Genomic DNA, 22,024 nt, shown 5'->3' with positions numbered 1-22,024 from the left:
AGAATTCGGTGGTGGCGGCACCACGTCAACGACTAGTTCATCATCGTACGAACGCGACCTGCTGCACGGTGAAAATATCGCTGGTTCCAAGTGTCGCAGGGGGGCTGGAACTTCAGCTGGCACCAGCCGACGTTCTTTTGCCATCAAGATCAGTGGTAGTACCTCCTCGGATCTTCAAGAGGAAAGCGAGTTGTCGTCCGAGGAGAGAGACGCCCTGATTGAGGACATTAGAACGACGTCTAGTGTCTGCCGAAGTAAGATATCTAAGTTAGGCGCCAGACGGAGGGTCGTAACTACTTCTGGATCCTCCATAGTCAAAGATTATTATCCTAGGGCGGCGAAAGATCGGCTTCTAGGTTTGAACGAGGATTCCCGTTGCACTGCAACGACGGCAGTAACCCTAACGAGACCACATAACGTCCACGTGATCAATGAAAACGTCCACGTGATCAACGAGACAGACATCTTCCTCGACGATCTTTCTTGCTCATCTCAGAAATCGACTTCAGCACCAAACACCCTGTCTCTTAGCGGGAAGCTTTCGTCGTGGAAGAAGGAAGGCAAAGATCTACTGGTGAAGTCGGTCTCTTCAGCAAACACGCTCACTCCAACGACGATGACCTGCATAAAATCCCCAGGAACAATGTCGGAACATCTTTTGGGACAACTTGATGTCCCCGTCCCTCCTGCAACCGCGGTTCTCACTGCTCTCCGAGTTAAGGGTGGCTCGTTGCGGGATGGCGACCGTAGCGAGAAAGTGACAGACGTTCCGCGACAAAGATGGAGCAGCGTCAGGGTCAAAGGTGGCAGTACCAAGAGCCTATTGCTGGAAAACGGGGGTCCGCAACAGCAGCCGTTAAAGGGTGCCATTAGAAAAGAGGTATTCCATAACATCCGAGTCAACGCTAGCTATAATTAAAGCTGCACAATAAATTAATCGTAACCGTATTGAATTGCTCTTTACGTATGAGTGCATACGCGACGATAATTTACAAGTTGTTCTATGTATTTTATTTTATTTAGAAAAACTGATACCCGGATCAATCAATACCCAGATTAATCAATGTATTATGACAAATTATTGAAATACTATATACTTTTTTTCTACTTTCTATGTTCTTAGCTGGCAATTTTATTATGATTAGTTTCAAATTTATAACATGTTTGGTACATTAATTCATATTTCTTTTATTATTTGCACTATTAAATTACTATTATTATTATTATTACAATTCACAAATAAGCAATTTCTTAGACTCGAAACTATCGAATAAAATGATTAAAGATTCAGAAAACATATAATAAGCATTGTCTGATATTTTTGTACGATCCTTATTATATTAATACCTTAAGATGGACATGAGTTATTTTCAGTAACGCATTGATTGCGATACACGCCTACATTATGCGGCTCTAACGTAATGAGAAAATTTCAACCGTGATTTCAGTTCGTATCGTGCATCTTATTGACGTAATAGATAAGAATAATACATACTTTGTTCTACTATCGTACATCTGTTCGCACATGCAGACTTTATTCCAGGCGACTAATTACATAATTGCTTTTAATCTGATCGAAAAAGTTATCGTGCGAATTTTAGTATCGCGGCGAATGTAATGGTTCAAGAAAGTCTCAGAAAACCACTGACAAACTGATTGATTCATTAATCATTGAATGCAAATCGATCCTTAGATGGACAGAGTTGTTCTACATAGTTAATCACTATCTTTTAATATATTATTTTATAAATTGGTAACAGAGTTATATTCACTTTCGTACATCGTATCGCTCAATTAATATTTTCTCTTTTATATATTTTTAAAAAGAAAAAATACTGCTATTTTACTACTAAGAAAAAATTTTATATTTTAATATATTTTGTCAAAATAGAATGACAAATTGGCACGATTGTGATAACTTTAGTCCCTCAAAATAAAAGTGATTTTCAGAAGCATATTTAATAAGAAACACAAGAAAAATATTGAAGTAAAAAAATTCTGCAACAGATATCACTTTCGTACATCGTATCGCTCAATTAATATTTTCTCTTTTATATATTTTTAAAAAGAAAAAATACTGCTATTTTACTACTAAGAAAATATTTTATATTTTAATATATTTTGTCAAAATAGAATGACAAATTGGCACGATTGTGATAACTTTAGTCCCTCAAAATAAAAGTGATTTTCAGAAGCATATTTAATAAGAAACACAAGAAAAATATTGAAGTAAAAAAATTCTGCAACAGATATCAAAATAATTAATAATTACAAGTACTACAAACATAGAGGATTCTTTCTGTGAAAGAACAAAACTCGGAAGGTATAATTTAACTCAATTTAAATTTTTGTCGCTATTGGCCATGTTTCAATTGATCAGGTTGTGCATAGAAAATTGTAAACTCATGTGGAGCAGTACAACTGTAGACCTTGTTTTGTAACGTAAGCAGAAAGGGTGTGGGATGGACCTGTTTTGCATTGCAAAATACTGTGGACAAAAAGGGTTTTTGCCCTTCCTACGAGAGGGCAAAAACTAGGAGGTAAAACTTAACCCAATCCAAATTTTTGTTACGATTGACTAGATTGCCATTTGGGACTAAGAATATGGTCAATACCAATGTGATCAATAGCAATAAAAATTTAAATTGGGTTAGATTATATCTTTCGCAAGGTAGTACGTATTGAAAGTTACAACGGAAATATTAAAAAGTTTTACCTTACTACATTGAATCTATAATATACTAAAAATAATAGATATCAAAAATTGTTTTGGAAACAAATTGTCTGCTTTAAAAAAACACAAATTCTCTGTTTTATAAACACAAAAAATATTTTATGTAATATTTATTTTTAAAAATAAACTTAATATTTATTTTTGTATCTGTTAATTGGAAAATTTTTTTTACTATTGTTCCCATATTTCTCTTTACAAATGCTTCCGAAAATCATTTCCATTTTAAGAGGCCAAAATTATCGTAATCGCCCCGGCAAATTTATTATCTTTGTAACAGAAGAATGGTAGTTTAATTTTAAAGAAGGTTCGCAGGTTGTGAATATACAATGTGCCGAAAACGAGAAAGCAAAATATCGAACAGGAAATTGAAGCTGTATATTTGTAACCAGTTCTCTTGAATCGGTCGTTTGGCAAAGTCTGAATGTTTCCCCGTTGAGTTTCTTCGATTAACTCGACCAATACCATTTTCATCAGGGAAGACGCATTGTTTTCAATGAAAACACCGTTGACGACTTCATACTACGGGCTAGTTATGGCGGAGAGGATAAACATCGCATTACCATGCCTATCCCTCAGTGGTAGACGCGTTATTGCTATTTTCAGACTACACATATGTACACATAGTGCATTCTGGTGGGCTACTGTCTCATTGAAAAACATTGATCGTTTCCCCCTCTCCCCCCCCTTTAAACTCAAAATTAAATATCCCAAGTAAAAGTTTATTAATAGTTTATACTAATAACGAGGATTGTTATCGGTATAAAAATGCGCAATGCAATGGCGAATTAGCTGGAATTTCACACTTTAATTATTATATTTCTTTCTTGTCATTATTACTAGTATTTCTCTCCTTACAACAAACTCGATTTACAGATTTTTAGATTTACGATCTACGTGCTATTAATTGAAAATAAACTAGTATTTATACACAATAAAATAATTAGTATCAAATCAACAATCATGAGAATATGATTATTGATTTGATAGTAATTTTTTTCTATGTAACAAATGTGATTAAACATTATTAATTCAATGATCCAAATTAAATAATAATTTTGTAATACTCAACATTATTAAGAATTATATTTTTAAGAAAAAATAGTATTATTTTTTTATTTTAAAGCTGTTACAGGTATTTTCTTCAATGATAAGGGATTTGCGGATTGCGTACGTGTCTTAATACATATTAATGCTTATAAACTCATTGACAATATTGTTTTTAATCACTTGTTGAAATTAATCTCTGTTTATACTAAATATTAATTCTATAACAAATATGTTAAGAATTATGAAAAAACTTTAAAAAAACTTTATTTTATATTTTAAAAAGGTCCATAGTCGTTTTTAATAATACAATAATTTTTCATAAATAAAGTTTTATTTATACAAAACAAATACTATTCGGCTTACATTCAATTGGATTTACGACTGAATCCTGGAACGTAACAACATCATAAGTAGAGGAATACTTGTACATGCATGCAGTATAAAATTTCATTTCTTCAGTGATATACTGCACACGCATTATAATTTTGCATGACTTCAACTCGTTTCCATTGCAAATAGCCTTGCCTTCAACAATTGCGTTACACTAAATTATAGCTTCGTGCTTTGTAGCCCCATCAAGGTTTTTCAAATAAAAGTGGAAATTACGGGTTGTAATTTGCTGAAAGAGTCCCTCGGGATGCTATTGAATGCGCTTTTATGTGACTCATTATATGCCGTTGATCTGGAAAGCCAACAATTCTTGCAAGGCTTGATAACCAAAGTATCAGTACATCCCTATCTTCTAATAAAACATAAAATTAATTGATTAGATGAGTTTTTTAACGCGTGAGAATTCTCGCGAGAGCAGCGTGTAAATTAATTACTATGACTATTGCACAGACATAAGACCTGCATGATAATAAATTAAAGATAAATTAAATTTTCTTTCCCTCAGGACACGAACACGACTGTGATAAAAGCATCTGATAATGTTTCGTTCGCAACAGTATGGCCGTTATCAGATCGATACGTAACTGTCTCTTCGTGAACAAAGAAAAATGAAACGTGTAGCGAAGTGAAAAGAAAAAGAATGAGCGATATTTCAGAGATATTTCAGAGATATTTAAGATATTTAGAAATATAAAATATATAATATGTAAAGAGATTATCCCTAATTCATTATATTTATAAATTCTATAAATTACAAATTTTAATTTTATAAATCTATAATTCTATAAATTCAATACAAGTCCCAATTCATTGCTATTATAAATTCTATAAATTATAATTTTATTCATTGTAAGTTAAAAACTTATAAAATTCGTTCTAATACACTTCAATCGAGGTTTTAATAATTGAAGTTTAGCCAACTTGGGACAAGACCTCATTAATCATTGCGTTACTGGATAAAGTTATAGCTATAAAAGTGCATAGAGTGACTTTTTTTAATTAACAGTAGAAAGGTGGCGGCAGTACTTGGTGGTCATCTTCGTACAAATTGTGAGTGGATTATGCTTGTTTATAAGTTAAACCCCGTGCCTTCCGCCCGTAAAACGGTATACGATATGTTCGATTTATAATCCGGATGCCTGAAAATACATTCTCGGCGCCTGCTTGGTTACTCTCAATAATTACGTTTTATAATAAATGTGCGCAATATCGTGCCGCTTTTGAAGAAATAACAACAGAATACATAAAAATGATTTCTTTTTCAAATTTGTAATGGATATATCTTAACTATTATCAAAAAAATATTCTTTATTAAAGACAACCATTGTTTAAAAAAAAAATAAATTAAATAATCACCTCTCTTAGTAATAAAATTGATATTTTTCTGTATACAGTTTCAATAAGTTTACATTGAAGCACATCTTTTGAAAATTGTAGATTGTGAAATCAGATATTTTTTACAAATGATTAAAATCTTTTTTTAAATCTAATCTTTTAAACCAAGCTTATTACAAAAAAAATAAAAATTTTTAATTAAAAAAATAAAAATAAAATTGTGATTATAATTCTGAATAATAAAGATATTATTGTATTACCATTGTAATAAAGAGATTCTGCTTGGTATAATAATTACGCTAATTAAACGAGAAATATAACCGGTAAATTATTGGATTAATAATGAAAAAAGGAATAAATTGTTGTCAGTATGTGGACGATCTCGAGTATGATACTGCAAACATTAATTAGAAAGATGGTACGCGACTATTCTGTCTTTCATGTTACAGCAGGGCTTGTTTTTAATACCATAAAACGAGGTACTGTGCTTCTATAATGCGCGGTTAAAATGGTTCATCGAACACGCTCATAAAATGTCAGTCGCCATCACTTAACACGACCTTACCGACTACACTTAGCACACGGTCGATGCATTATTAAATCAATGTCATATAATCACAAAACGAATTGAAGTGGAAGTTTTGCTGCGGTCTGTATTAACTTGTAATGCGTAATAGAATTATTGCTGACATTTAAAATTGGATTGAGCGATTGCCTTGTGTTGATCTCTAATCTTGTCAGTCTATCTCATAAAACGCGCATCACTTCTTGTTCTGTTTACTGTATTTATTGCTTTTAATTAAGTTTCAAAATTGTGAGCCAATTTAAATGCAAATGCTGCTCAAAGCTCAAGGGAGGGCGAGCAATTATGAAGGAAAATTACTTCAGGAGTCGAGCTGAACACAAAAAGAGAATTTTTGATATCGTTTGAATGAATCAGCCATGGCGAATATCGACGATGAGAGCCTTGACACTTTTATTTCTCCCATCCTATTTCTGATTTTTACGTCGCTTTATTACGACTTGCGCCTGATACTGTGGCAAAGATATGTTTGCGATCTTATATCTTCGTCACGACTGCATTGAGAAACTCGTAAACTCATGGAATATTCTTCTTAACGTGAAGAAAATTCTTTTGGATTTTTTATTCGGCGACCAATATTTTAAAATTTGTTGAATTATTTTTTTTTCTAATCTACTATTGATATTAACAAATAATTGACAAACACAAGTAATTTATGTTGATGTGCAACATTTGGATCTCCTGTAAAATTTAATAACGTACGAGTTAATGATTAACTTATCGAGTTTACAAATTAATCACTCGATTGATCACCCTTTTCGCAGCTAATATTCTAAATTATTCTAATATTAATGATGACCATATTACCATTTTACATTTTGCGCTTTTAACTAGCGTTGCCAATTTGTATTTGATGTAAATCTGGAAACATACAATCCATTAACGAATTAATTAATATTTCTTTATTGAAAAAGAACGTTTGCATTTGCAGTTAATATGGTACAATTATTACACTGCACAATAGAGTAAAAAATTAATTTTTGCGCAAATATTATAAATATCAGAAATCAAAAATCTTTAAAATAGTCCTCCAATTAATTGTAAGTTTCACAAATTTTAATTATGCTGTTTAACATACCAACACAGAAAATAGTATCAAATTGATAATAATTTTCTTATATATAAGCAAAAATGTAAAATCTTTCTTAAACAGCTTTCTTAAACAACTTAAACGTCAGCAAAATATTAGAGGGAAGAAAAATACCATGATCTCTTAAAACAGTATTCCCTTATTTCTCGGAAATTAAACATTGCAAACACTATATTAATACAGATAAAACCATGATTAGCTTAAATAATTAAAGAAATAAATGATTATAGCTTTCTAAAACTGTTTATATTTTTCTGTCATATTTTCCTCATAGTGCAGTTTAAAACATAACATCACTGTACAGCGCACACTTCTCCGTTAAAATAGACAATTACAAAATTCTCAATTACAATATTGACAAATATTTCATAAATTTTTTTACATTTTCTTTATAAGATATGTTAATAAGATGTTTAAAAAAAGGTATAAATAGCAAAATTCTAGTCTTTTAATTTTATAAAGTTTGTTGCTTAATACATAATTATTACTTACTTTATCAATAACTTATTTTAAAAAACGGTTATATCATCTAATAAAAGACACTTTCTAATGTGTATTCACGTTTTTATAATTTTATTCTTGCGTTTATAAAAATAGAAGTATTATTCAAAAACAAAATGGTATTCCATTTGTTAATCCAGTGTTGATGACTCTCTTTATTTTTATTTCAATACAAATTGTATTAGTTATCTAAAGATCACAGTATGATCATTTTGATATTAATAGTATTATAAAATTCGATTTAATTTTTTCCTTGAAGCTATTTCCTACCCAATATTTTTTCAGCTTGTAAAAATTATTATTGAATAAAAATAAATGTATTTTTCTCGATAAAACTACAAACTTTCGTAAGCAAATTACGTCTGTTTAAAATTATCACATTTTTTTAAGAAAATTTTATCTTCTTGCTTATACATGAGACATTGATTGTTAAACATATCGGTTTTAATATAAAACCATTTTTTGTGTATCTCGATTCTCTATCTCTTAACCTCATTTCGGATTTTTACGATCCACTTTTACTACCCCTGGATATCCAAACCTCGGCTCGCCGCATTTACTGTGAAGCCAGGCGGATGAATTCAGGCGGGCCGGAGGCAAATGTTTTCTGAAAGCACTCCTCGGCGCCGTTGTGCTGGCTGGCCGAAACAGATCTTTCCGTCTCGAGCGTTTAGTTTTGCCGCGTGTACGCGAGCGTGCAGCCACGGAATCGAGGCGAGAACGCGGAAAGTCCGGCCGAAATTAGATCACTTCGCGAAGTCCACTGGAATTCGTTCGGCGTCCCCGAAAGGCAATTGACTGGAATAAGTAGATTTTCCGCGACACGCGATGAACAGCAATTTGTTATTATCGTTCTAACTGTAATTCGATTTTCCTAAGAAAAGTGAAAGCCGATTTGATCGAGCAATATTCTTAAGAGGATTCCGTGAGATTTCTCAAAAATAATTCTTAATGAAAAAATGCTTTGACTGAAAGCTAGACTTTCTTTTAAATTAAAAAATTGCAAACTGCATTCACAAGGCAAAATTTTAATCGAAATTTGTATCGTCAGGAAATTCAATATAAATCACAAAACTCTCTTTTGTGAAATTCTTTGGAAATTAACGAACTAAAGTTTTTTAATCGGAAGGTCCCTACTAATTCTATTTTGATGAATGTCATCATTTTCAATTTTAACTCGTACCTTCTGTGGGAACTAAAATCGCGAAATAGCGATTCGAGGAAACTTCATGAAATTTGCTGGAATTTGCTCGATATCCCCAAAAGCTATCCAACTGAAATGAGCCAACATTCAAGATTCCGTTTTAACACTACGGTCGCAAATATTACCGTTGAAATTTCGAGGTATATCGAAAAATGTTCATCCCGAGAGATTTCTCAGGATAACGTAGAAACCCTCTGAGGAGAAGCCTTCTTCGCTTGAGATACATAAATAAACCAAGAAGTTGAAGAAGACTTAAACTTTAACTTTTGAGACACACCGAATTGATCCAAGGAATTCTTTTTAGGAGATTATCCATGTAAAATGTCTTGACTAGATATTCAAAAATCTGAGATAATAAAATAAATTAAATGTAAAAAAGTGGATGCTATCTCCTACTAAGATAAATAGTTCCACTAAATATCTCGACGAGAATGTTTGTGACAGAGTCAAGGGAATATTTCAAGATCAACAGATCGAGAAGATGGCTCTTTGAACGTACACGTTTAATACTTTTTCAATTCTGCTATGCCTGAAGAATTTCGATTTAAAGATTATTTGAACCAGTGATGAAATCTTTTGTATACAACACAGAATCACGGATTTGTTCTAGCGAATCGATTGTGCTTTCCATAAAGACACTATAAAACTCCCTCTTTGTCCTTGCACATTGAAGAAACGCTTACGAAGCTTTCCACTGAATCGATGTTGTTGGTCATAAAAATACGACCGTCACTCTATTTAACATATATAAATGCATATGAAGATTTTTACGCTTTTCCCATTGTACATGCTAAATCTGAAACGGAAGTGTTATGTTTTCTCTTGGAGTTCTTTGGACACCGTGAACGGATATTTTTAGTAAAATGACTATTATATAAAGAAACTGACGAAAGTTTGTGGTGTATCTTACATGTTTTCAAGATATAAGCCAGATGCAAAGAATTCGTTGAGAATAGATCCAGTTTGCAACTACCGTTTGCAATTACAACTCTAAAAATTTCAATTTCTACGAGAAGTTTTGTTCATAATATGAATTTTATTTCTCGCATAACACACCCTGAAGAAACGTTGGAAATCATTTAGCAAAAAAGATAAAAAAATCTCAGTAGTGGAACAGGTGGTTTCTTCGACATTGTTTATTTTCATTTTCGCGCGCATGCTAAAAGCACCAAGGTATCGTCAGCAGTGGTAGCGTTCGAACGAGGTCCGCTACGATTGAGAATGACACTGGAATTCTTCGCGAGAGTGTCAGAAACCATGATGCGCTCGTATTTCACGAAGGGAAAGAAGCAGAAGTTTGGCTCGACCCTGTCGACGGTAATCGATGTTTGTATTATTTGCAATATTATTTTAATAGAATTAGGAAAATACCTATAATTACCCTTTATATATACAAATTTATTGTCCAATTATATAAGACCACAAACTTATTTCAACTCAAACTTGCACTTAATTTTTGTTTACCAAAATATACCAAACTACCATTCAAAAGTAGGGAAAAGGGGGAGTAAGATGACGAATTATTAATTTTTTCAAGTTAATAACAAATGACAAACCGCTGTTTAATTCAATAAAAACTTTAAAAAAATGTCTGAATGACTTTAAAACAGATAATCTGAATAATATACTTACTATATTTATTAACGTTTATACTATGCAATTTGCAAAAGATCATACAAATCTCACTCTTGTTTTTCAAAAGTTTATTTTTAGCAGATTTTATATAAAAAAAAGTCATGAATAAATGCATTTTATTTATATGTATAATTTTTTATTCCTTTAATTATCTCAGTAGACCATGTTTTTATCAATATTAATACAGTGGAATGTTTAGCTTTCAAAATAAGAACTAAAAAGATACCGCTTTAAATCTATGCCAATATTGGCGACTTTCATCTATTATTATAATATTTAAAATATAACAATCAGATAATTATTGAAACTACGCAATTCGTCCTTCATCGAGCTTACTTTTGCTGTATTCGTGCTCTTTTCTCTCTCACATATCATTTTAATCTAGTCACATTGTTTATTCGCGTTTATCAGGGCTATCAAGCGGCAAACGTGCTCGTCCAATTTGCAGTGAAATGGCGCGTACATTCCTCGTGGTATCGATCGTAATATTGCGTAGTACAGCGTTAATCCGACAGATGCATTCATCAGACTGACCCGTTATGCATTAAGAAGCCGTATATACCTCAGGAGCGCTAACAGGAGCTTTGACAAGAGCTTTCTTCCTCCGTTAAAACGAATTATAATTCTGCGCTGTCGTCGACGCGACCTCATTTTCGAGGTAGCAACTCCGAAACGCGTCGCCCACGTTGCGAAAATACGCCCAATTGCGTCTGAATGGAATGTCCATATGGGAGGCGTTATTGTCTCGGCGCTTGATCAAATTAGTTCAAGATAAATCTCACCTAATTTTAGGTGACTTATGGCACATATGAAATGCCACTTTCGTAAAACGTTTAGTGTAAAATTAGCACGATGAGTAATTCCTTGTATTCTCCTCGCTAAAGGCAATTTTAAATGCGACGCCTAAATTTCCTAATAGTCTCTACAACTACGACGGGCTATATTTACGGGAAATCTCGTTATTTTCGTGACTCAAAGAATATTTTCGAGCTTTGTGCATGAGAATTTCAGAAGCTGCTTTGAAAGCATTCTTATCGCTTCTGAAACTGCAGATACATATTTTACTTCTACACGTCGGGTACATATTTACGCAAGAAATGACTCCGCTGTAAGTTTGCAAATATTAAATCCGGCTGGTTCGGGTGTGAGTCGGGCCGTTGTAAAGGAATGCGTAGTCGCAAATTGCCTATCGTAAATGACTACTGTGTGACTTTCAGTAAAAATCTTCCAAAGTTTGTACACTCTTATTTTTTGTCTCTTTTATTATTTTAATTTTGCACAAAATTTTAAACGCTCCTCTTCGATTTTACCTTAAACGCTTTCACAAATTTCTTCTCAAACACAATAGTTCGGATGATAGAATGTTTGAAAAAATATAAAAAAACTTTGTATCGTTACGCTCACGTAATATTTTCGCTCGACTTATTTCCATGCCATTTTCTGGTTCGTTGAACGTTGATAGATTACAATTATATAACGCGGTAATTATTTGATAATTCCAGGTCATGGCGCGTAATAACTAGCTAATTTGCCGTATCCTCTTTCATGTATTCGATTACTTCATCTTCGTTATATCAAGCTGAAGTGTTTTAGATCGAAGAGAAATTCCGCGCAAACGTAATAGGGTAAACGTTTAGTATTCCGAATACTAAATGTGATTTTAAAGCTACTTCTTTTCACTTAGAAAATTAAAATTTTATTTTTAAAATGTTATAACAATAAATAGATTCATTAAGAATGCAAGTAAATTTAAATACAATTATGTAATATAATTTATATATTTAAAAAAATTATTTTAAGATTTGGTGTGTGTGTGTGTGTGTGTGTGTGTGTGTGTGTGTGTGTGTGTGTGTGTGTGTGTTCCGTATTTGGCACACTGTCATCAATTGGGCCCTCTACCCAACTGCATAAATTAATACTCATCGCGACCGAGCTACAATTGTTACTCTAGAAAATCCTTTTCTGATTTTTCATTTTCGTCATTTAATATTATAAATTACTTATATAACTTTGCATTTGGAATTTATATTTCTAGTATTTAGAAAAAATATAATTAAACCAGAATTTAACGCAAAAAAATATAAAAATAAATAAAAAGAAAATATTAATTTTAAAGAGAAAATCTCTCTCTTTCTCTTTCTCGCTTAACGCAGTTTTTATGATGTATTTATTAATCCCGATAGAGTGAATCTTCAAAACTTGCTTTATAGCAAACAGCTGTAAAGCAAAAAGAGATTACCCGCAGTTTATAAAGAACGACATAAACTATTGCAATAACTTCAGGTCATTGAAATGAGGTCGCCCTCGCGATCCTTCTCACCTAGCGCATGAATAAAACATGACCTACCTGAATTTACATTCTCGCGGCTGTCTCTGACGAGCCAACCAGCGAGTTTCTACTTCACCCCTTCGCCCTCCTCCTTCGCCTGACTACACGTTTTCCACCAGATGGAAGCTGATAATAAAAAATCGATAAAGAAGCTAAGGAAGAAACTAGTGAACTATCCCAAGTCTTTTTCTTTTAAAAACATTGTAACGCGATGGATTTACTTGTTAATGAATATTTGACATCGATAAATTGGACAAGATCGGAACGTAAGTACAATCGCGCTGTTCCACAATCGTGTTACATTATTTTAAAATCTGATAACTTCAATCAATACGTCTATTTAAAAACGGACGAATCAGAAAACTCTTGTATAAATTATTAACTTATAATAAGGTCTATCAAACGGCCTGATTATAAAATCTTTCTATTCCTATTAAAATAATCAGAAATAGTTACTCCGTTTGGTTTTATCAAAACTTACTCATATATATCTTGTTAAACTTTTCTCAATGCAGTTTTGAATTTTGATGATAGTATCGGGTAACAATCATCAAAAATCTCTTAATCCAGAAAAATATATAAACTAAATTTTTAACAGAGTTTGGAGTATGGTTATTAATATTTAAAAATATAAAAATATTAAAGTAATAAATTTAGTGTAGAATAAATTACACAATTCAATGGTTAATTGGTAAATATACGGAAGTGTACAATGTTATAAAATATAAATACTCGGAATCACCATGACCAGCAACATGATGATGAATAATGATGTCGGCATTCGCATCAGCAATATTCTATTTTCCATTTTTATCCGCTTATCGGTCGCTTATCGGCGGGGGGTTGATAATAATAAATCGACGACAGAGGGGCGAGGATAGAGGGAACGAACTACGACTTTGTCCGAGATGGGATCGTCAGTTCATATTACAAGCTTCTCGAGTGCGGGTTATCGTTATCAAACTTCAGGCTAGATTATTGCTAAACCAAATGGCCGAAGATTCTCGGCAGCTCGGTGTTGCACCTCCGACAGTGACCAAAATGTGTTAGCTGAAGGTGTGACGGCGGTGCTACCCTAACACTGCTTCTCGTGAGCGGATCGCTAGCCGACCAACCCCGAGCCAATCGAACGAACGCCTCCCTTCGTCGGGCCGCATTGCATCAGTGTTAAACTGGCGCTCGGACGGTACTCTTCCGGTTCTTCCCACGTTCTCGCACGCCATAAACAAGCGTCCCCGATATCGAATTGCCGCGTGGAATCGATAACTCAAAATATCATCCATGTTTCGGAAGCGCTTCTGAGTTGCCAATCTGTACCACTCCGCGAGGTTTCGCGCCCGAAATTTCCACCCGATGATCGATAGTTCCCGGAGGGATATTAACATTTCCGGTGTCTGTTGAAGCCGCGTATTTGATGAATTTCACGCGCGAAACGCGACCGCTTTCACAACCTGCTATCGAGGTTTCGACGACAATCATCATTCGTATTATGACGGGAATCGAGCACGAAGCTTTGAAGGAATCGCGGATTACGACGGCGTACTAAGTGGTTAAGCTCCCACTCGGGTACGAAGCCAGGTGTTTTAAACCCGTTCACCGAGCATTTGTGACGATAATCTCTTGCGCGAATACCCTTGAACGCCAGTGCCTGTAACCTGAGAGACAATAGCGGATAACAACTCGGTGGGTGACAGTTCACCAGCTTTAGAGGCGATGCTCTCGGAGATGTGGAGCAACGTGATTCGAAAAATCTACCTTCATCCACCAGCCGGATCGGGTTGACGAAATGGATGTACGGGAAGTTTTGGCATAAACTATTCCCCACTCCCCTCCCTTCCCAGGCGACCTCGTGGTTCCTATCATCAACTTATGTCTTCGCTGATAGATTTCGAGTCCAAATCGCGCGCGTCTTAAATGGCAGATAATCTAGTAATTTGAAACGCCTCTATGCTAAACAAATCAGCAAACAGTCTCGCTCGCAGAGGCTTCCGCGCTCTCCTTCCGTATTTCTGTAAGTGATGTGAAATGTCACGCGCACGGCACGCTATAAATGTAATTTTACTCGCAATACAATTTAGCGCGCGTACAACGTTAAGCTGGTGTCGCTACATCACGTGTTGTCGGAACATCCGCCGTGAAATACAAATGACATACTAATGGAATTTTCCGTTATCTCTCTGAAATGTGATATACACGTAAAAAAGCGATAGGTTTGCACCATTAAATGTATAATAACGTGACAGTTCTCCCATTCGTCGAGCACGAAACATGTATACGACGATTTAGAACGAGAAAAGGTAGAAGTAGAGCAAACCTATCTCTAAGTTTCAATATCGTTTGTCGCAGGTGCTGTCCCTTGGAGCAGACGTCCTCCCGGAGTACAAACTACAGTCCCCCAGAATCCATAAGTGGACCATACTACACTACTCGCCGTTCAAAGCAGTCTGGGATTGGATTATATTGTTGCTCGTGATGTATACCGCCATATTTACGCCATATGTCGCCGCCTTCGTTCTATCGGATCCGGAATACAACAGCAGAAAGAACAAAAAATACAGTGACGACCCCATCGTTATTATAGACTTTATAGGTGAGACGAATTTATTACTTTATCTTTAACGCAAAATTAATTAATAATGTAATTAATAATGCTTTTAATTTTCCGAAAAAGTAAAATCGAGGTTTTAAAAACAGATTTTGTCGTTCTTTTTCCCGAAAAATACGAAAAAAACTATGATAATGACGTATAAATAATAATATTATAAAACACTCTAAGAGATAAAATCTACTTAGACAATTTATTAAAGACTTACTTAGAAATTCTAAACGTGCTTAGAGAATTACATTATAAATTTGATATCGACACCCGAGAGCAGCATTGTATAATGTTTTATACAATGTAGGGCAACACATGTCATTGTCTGAAACAAAAGAATGGAAAAAGAGACAATAGTACAGGAATAGAACGAACGGAGAAGAAATCGGAGAAATGTCCAAACGAATTGTTCTGGAGATGTTATCTCACGATTCTTCGCGAGATCGATTTTCGTTCAAACTTTAGTAAATGCAATTGTACATTTAGATATTATTAAGACGTAGAAATAAAATAAAAATAATTGAAATAATTTGAATGAAACGATGTGTATAATACAATTAAAATCGGGAAAAAACCGACAACGTTCATAGCAAGATCTTAAATAATATTCTTGTGTAACTGTATATACATTTTCTAATTCTTCAAAATTATTAAATTGATAATCATTTTTATAATACTGATAACAGGCATCTATAAGATCTCCCCCTGTGTTAACAAGCATCTATAAGATCTCCCCCTGCCCAAAAAACTATAAAAAATTTATTAAAAAAAATATTACCTTAGTTAAAATATAGATTAATGCCTCTACTTTGATGCAGCGAGTAATTGACTATAATCAACTACATTCGATAATTATAGAAATATTAGAAAATTAACGATTTCGTTCGCAACACGTTTTTATCTTTTAGTCGACGTCACATTCATCGTGGACATCATCATAAATTTTCGCACGACATTCGTCAACAGCAACGATGAGGTGGTCTCCCATCCTGGAAAGATAGCCGTCCATTACCTGAAGGGTTGGTTCATCATCGACCTGGTAGCTGCCATTCCCTTCGACCTCCTACTCGTCGGCTCGGACACTGACGAGGTAAGTTTCGTCGCATGCTTTACATTACCCCTTAGATTATCTTTCTTCCAAGTCGGATCTGGTGTTCAGGAGACCGCATCTTATGCCAATGACATCAAAGTTACTATTGACGAATGTTTCCAAGTTGTAAAAATTTGTAATATTTTTTTTTTTTTAATGATTCGCATTAATCAAGTATTAAAACTAGAAACAGAGATCGCAAAGATAACGTTAGGAAGTAAAAAGCTAATACTCGCGAACGCCAGATCGTCAGACAGAATTTTCTAGAATGTCGGTGTTAGCTGGTAAATATAATTAGGATGACATGCCGAGCCCAAGTTACGTGCCCATAGATGTGACTTTACCGGACTGGTGCTTAGTTCGTTTCTCCCTATTTTCGATAATTTCTCTCGGTGTTGAATGATTTCGTTTTCCTTTGTCGAGAGTTAGTCGAGTCGTCGTGTCAATGTGCACACAATGTATACGTACGGGCGAGCGAGAGACGCTCTAATGGCTTCTCGCTGTCCGGGACAATTTTACACAACGTTTAAACGTGTGCTACACGTGCGACGAGAATCAATTATACAACGAAAGCCCAATTCTCCATTTCTACATTCCAATTCGCGTCAAGACAGACAGAATTATAGCTGAATACATCAACAAGTAACTGTGCGACGTTTAGTGTCAATTACGTCAATCACGGAGTTATGTATTACGCAAGACTACATGCGTAACTTAACGTAGGTGAACAATCCCTTTGTCTTACACTATCTCGTACCTGTACGCACACGTATGCATACACTCTTCATGAATATGTAAGTAAATATATAGTTTGTCGCTGTGAAAATTTTTGCTCTGATTGTCAAAGTATTAGACTATATACAGTATATGCATACATCAGGTTTTCGGCAATATTCTCTTCTATTCTTTATCGTGTTACTATTTTTTTATTCTTTATCGTGTTACTATTTTTTTATTCGTTTCGTTTATATATATATGTATAAAAAATTATTTTGAATTTTTTTCTCATAAGTTCTTTACAAGATTTCGCTCACGAGATCTTTATTTATCTCTCTTTCTCTCTCTCTTTCTCTCTCTCTTTCTCTTTCCCCTCGATTTATGCGAACGATAACCGGAGGTTAACAAAGGTCTATATAGGGAAAAAACGATGAACATAAATAACTTTTCCTGTAATTAATTTAATGTATGGCGCTTCCATAAGAGAGACTAGAATATCATTTGCATCCCCCATCGACCAGTTTCCGTTACGAAGAGTAATTAATGAAGTCATCCATCTCGGCGATTTTGTTCGAAATGAAACGAGTCTGGAATGCATACGAATTTTTTACTCATATTTTAAGCAAACGCTCAATCATAATATTGATCTGGAAAATGAAATTATAAATTCTCATGATGTGAAAAAGAACAAGTTTTAACCTCAGTTTAACATTTTCGTAGCTCGGCTTGGACAAGGACGAGGTTAGTTGACACATAATATACACAAGAAATCCTCATTGACGTGTCTTTTCTTCCGTTATTATTTAATGAGGATTACAATCCACACTGTTTTCACACACCAACGATTAAAATCATCACTGCAATCACGAGTCTTCTTTACTAATTACTTCTCTCTATCTTTCTCTATCTTCTACCTTTTTTTTCTCTTTGCTGTCTCTTTCTCCCCCCCCCTCTCTCTCTCTCTCTTTCTCTCTGTCTCTTTCTCTCATGTACAAACCGCTTAAACACATATTACACATCTTAAATACTTTCAGCACCGTCTCTCTTGCAATATCAACCATCCTTCTTCGGCGATACCATCTCGACGATCAGGAGTCTTCACGCGACTCACCACACGTACCAAACACCTCACTCGATCACTGCAACCCCATCTCATGACGAGGAAGTTTGAATAAAGTTGATGGCAAATCGTTGCTCGGGTTTCCTTCAATAGATTTCTACTTTCTTCAGTTTGAAAAATACATTAATTGTAATGCGAGAAGGCAGGGTTTTCATCAACTCTATTCTCACATGTATGATGTATTAAAATTATTAAAGTGCATGTTTCTTTATCCTTCTTTTCTGAAATTAACTACTGTATGAAATCATAATGACTCGCTTTCGAGCGGTCTGTTCGTGCAAGATTGGAAATAAAATTTACAAAGCGCAATTTACAATGCGGCTTGTACGTTTGCATCGCTGCGCGCCTTCTCAAAATCGGTCTGTTTCGCAAGTTGCGTGCTACAACAATAATTATTAGAATCTGGATTTTACTATAACTGACAAGCGGACGCACGTCTGCGCCAATGTAAATTTTCGAAATTTGCATAATATTGAACATAAAAGAATAGATTAATATTCAGTTATGTAAATGTAAAACCCCGATTTCTCGCGTATTGATGCAGGTGCACATGTAGTTTTCAGTTGCAGCGAAAAATTAGTATTCTAGCAACCAAAAAATTTTTACTGCTGATTAGTTGCCATCGATGATTTATTGTAATAAAAATAATTTGTGCTATTAATACTTGGTGAAAACTTCAGTTAGCTTTATTACCTTTTGATTAGATGTTTTTTTTTATCAGATATCAAAGTTTGAATTACGTATGTATCGCACGATTGAGAATATATACGATAAATATCTTATTTATGTTGCTCTTGCATTCAGCTTGTCCAGTTTGATTTCTAGCAAGTAAAGCTGACGTTAGGCTTTCGATTGAGTCTCGCGCGACCACTTCTTATGGTTACAGGATGAACATGACTGCTTATAATTGTCTCGATCATATATTTCGCAAAATTATGCTTTTATCGGATCCACAAACAAGTATTTGAGCCACATGACACACACGATTTCGTTAATACATTAATCTTGAACAATCCCGGAGTACTTTTCATTTATTATTATTTCATGAATCTTTGGATGGATATAGTAATAAAAACGTTTTCACAAATAGGAAAATAAATTAAATCACTCTAAAATAATATTTCATGTAATATGAAGAAATCATGTACACATACACACATATACATACACGCGACACGCGCAAAATACGTTACAAATTGTACACAAGCAGACGTACATCAATTAAGAATATTAACCAATAGTAACATATGATGAGAATACTTCTTTGGAAAATATCTCATCGCGATCTCATCAGCAACTACGCGTGCGCTTCAGCTATTTCTTTTTTCGATTCTGTTCTAATACTATGTTGGTCCTACCGTTTTATTCTTAAGCTTCTTTTATATTATTTTTATTACATCTCTGTTGCTATATAACATAGTAATTGTACTCGATTTTTAAAAAAAAAAAGATAACGAGAAATTTTCTAACCGCCGGATATTTCCCAATTTAATGTGTGCGCGTGTGTAAGGGAGGGAGATGTGTGCGTGTATGCGTAAATGGGTGCGAATGTGGGCACGTTACGTCTGTGTGCGCTTAAAAGAATTTTACATTCCATATTTGTGATGATTGAAGGAGCAAGAAAGAATAATGTGATTTTAATAATTTTATTTCTATTTATTTTTCGAGAAAATCAACTGCGTTATACACTGAGAAAATAAAATTGTTAACTTGATTCAATTTCTTCAGTTCAAATATTTAACGTAAGTATATAAAAAATTTGAACTTAAGTTCAAGTACACATACAGAATATTACAGAAATAGATGGCTAAACTTTAAGAGCATATTCTATTCATAGTAAAGATAAAAAAAAAACATAAACATTAAATAAAATGCTTTTTCTCTAAGCAAAATATAAAAGAAAAAACAGCCAGAGTATAGGCAATAATAGATAGTGTAATTTAATAACTCTTTTCTAAATTAATTTTTAATCATTTCTTTCTAAATGTTAAACCAATTTTATTTACAATAAACTTTAGTGAGAACATTTTATTAAAGAAATTGCTGGAAACAACTTCTTTACGTATTATGAGTTATTGTATTTCATCACGCAAAGTGATAATATGACTTCGGGGTATTTCCACAGAAACAATAGGAATATTATAAAATTATAAGATGTCTTTATAAATAAAAATCCGAAAGATTAAATTGGAAGAATTTATACCACGTAAATGATTCTTATTTTCCATTTCATCGATACATATAATTGTTAAGACATTTTTCCATAAACAAAAAGTTTATAGCTTGGAAAAGAAACGTTTCCGGATCCACATTTATATGGCTTTTTTCATTCTTACAGTAAGTATAATATGCTGTTAAGTTTGACCATCTATTTCTGAATCGTCCTATATATTTATATTTAACTTAAATACATAAATATTTGAGCCAAAGAAATTCAATTAAAATAAAAAATTTAGTCAAATTAACCATTTTTTGTGAGTGTAAATAAATTTGTCTCACATTTTGATTTTTAATTTTAATTAAATAATATTTTTATATCGAATTTTTTAAATAGATTTAGGAACTTGTTTTCATAGTATTGTATTTATCTTCTTCGTGCTCATTCAATTATTAAACGATTAAAAACTTTTGAATATGTGTGATTATATGCGTGATTTCTATCGCAAATATGCTTAAACTCTCTTGCAATAAACGTGCAATACGTGAAAAATGATATTATTAGTTTCAAATTGTTAAATCGCCTTTAAAGTTTTGCTTCAAGCACACGTGAAGTATATGACAATAAATTGCTCAATTTATTTCTCTATTGAACGCAATGCATGACAGTAAAATATCGAGCTTGCTCTCTCTTTGAAAGCGTTCGATCAATGTAAATTTGTTACTGTTTGCATGCTTAGAAGTGGCTTTTTTTAACCGAGAAGCTTTAATTCTCCTCAGATAAGAATGAAGAGGAAGCATGAATACGCCCGTTCATGCCAGACAATTGTTTCAAAGCTGATACAATCGTAGATTATATCTTTTCAGTGTGAGCAGTTTTTCTTTTGATTTCGGCGATTGTGTTTGCCAGCCGACTTTTAATTATATCATACCTTACTCAAGTTGGATACATCGAGGGTGCTCGCATCACAGTTTAATGTATTTTATACAAATCTTTTCTATCTTTTCTTCTATCGAAACTATATAAATTTGGAAAAAGGTGCAAGTGACTCGAATCGAAACTCGTGCTTACTTGCGACAGCTAACTCCGCAACAAGGAGGTCGTCATTTTACCCGAAAGGCATCCTCCGCCAAATGCAGTGCCTTAATCGCAAATTAATTTTCCACGTAAATCATTGAAAGATCAATTCTTGAACCGATCCGGCTGCGATTAGATCGATGCGCCAAGGAATGGCGCGCCCCGAAGACAACAATTCAACTTTGATATTTGGGAAATGAAATGTCACGGTGAATCTTACGATGTTTCGGCGGAACTCTCCGCTTCAGCGATTGATGCGTAATCAAAGTGACGACTTCCTGCGAGAGTGACACTTTTAACACGGAAATGGCCTTTACGCGAACGTCGAACAATTAGATTTTAGATAAAACGTCCATTCATATCAAGGCATATTTAATCAGAGGAAATGGGAGTCATAATGCTTACATCAAATCTTGCA

General features: G+C 33.9%; 1 protein-coding gene across 10 annotated transcripts in view; it reads left to right on the top strand.

Moving 5' to 3' along the window:
* LOC105196825 (potassium voltage-gated channel subfamily H member 6) overlaps window positions 1-22,024 on the top strand; it is a 139,050-nt gene that overhangs the window by 102,065 nt on the left and 14,961 nt on the right. For 8 of the 10 annotated variants that reach the window (XM_026135444.2, XM_026135436.2, XM_026135441.2 and 5 more), the window contains 3 exons: window positions 15,195-15,438; window positions 16,353-16,534; window positions 17,972-17,992. In XM_026135444.2, the coding sequence (XP_025991229.1) occupies window positions 15,195-15,438; window positions 16,353-16,534; window positions 17,972-17,992 (447 nt within the window). The remainder of the gene's footprint in view (window positions 1-15,194; window positions 15,439-16,352; window positions 16,535-17,971; window positions 17,993-22,024) is intronic. The other 2 variants (XM_026135438.2, XM_026135442.2) reach the window with 1 other exon arrangement.

The sequence above is a fragment of the Solenopsis invicta genome, chromosome 2, assembly GCF_016802725.1.
Source record: "Solenopsis invicta isolate M01_SB chromosome 2, UNIL_Sinv_3.0, whole genome shotgun sequence".
NCBI lineage: Eukaryota > Metazoa > Arthropoda > Insecta > Hymenoptera > Formicidae > Solenopsis > Solenopsis invicta.
The sequence above is the reverse complement of the archived record's forward strand: the minus strand, read 5'-3'. Positions and strand labels throughout refer to the sequence as shown.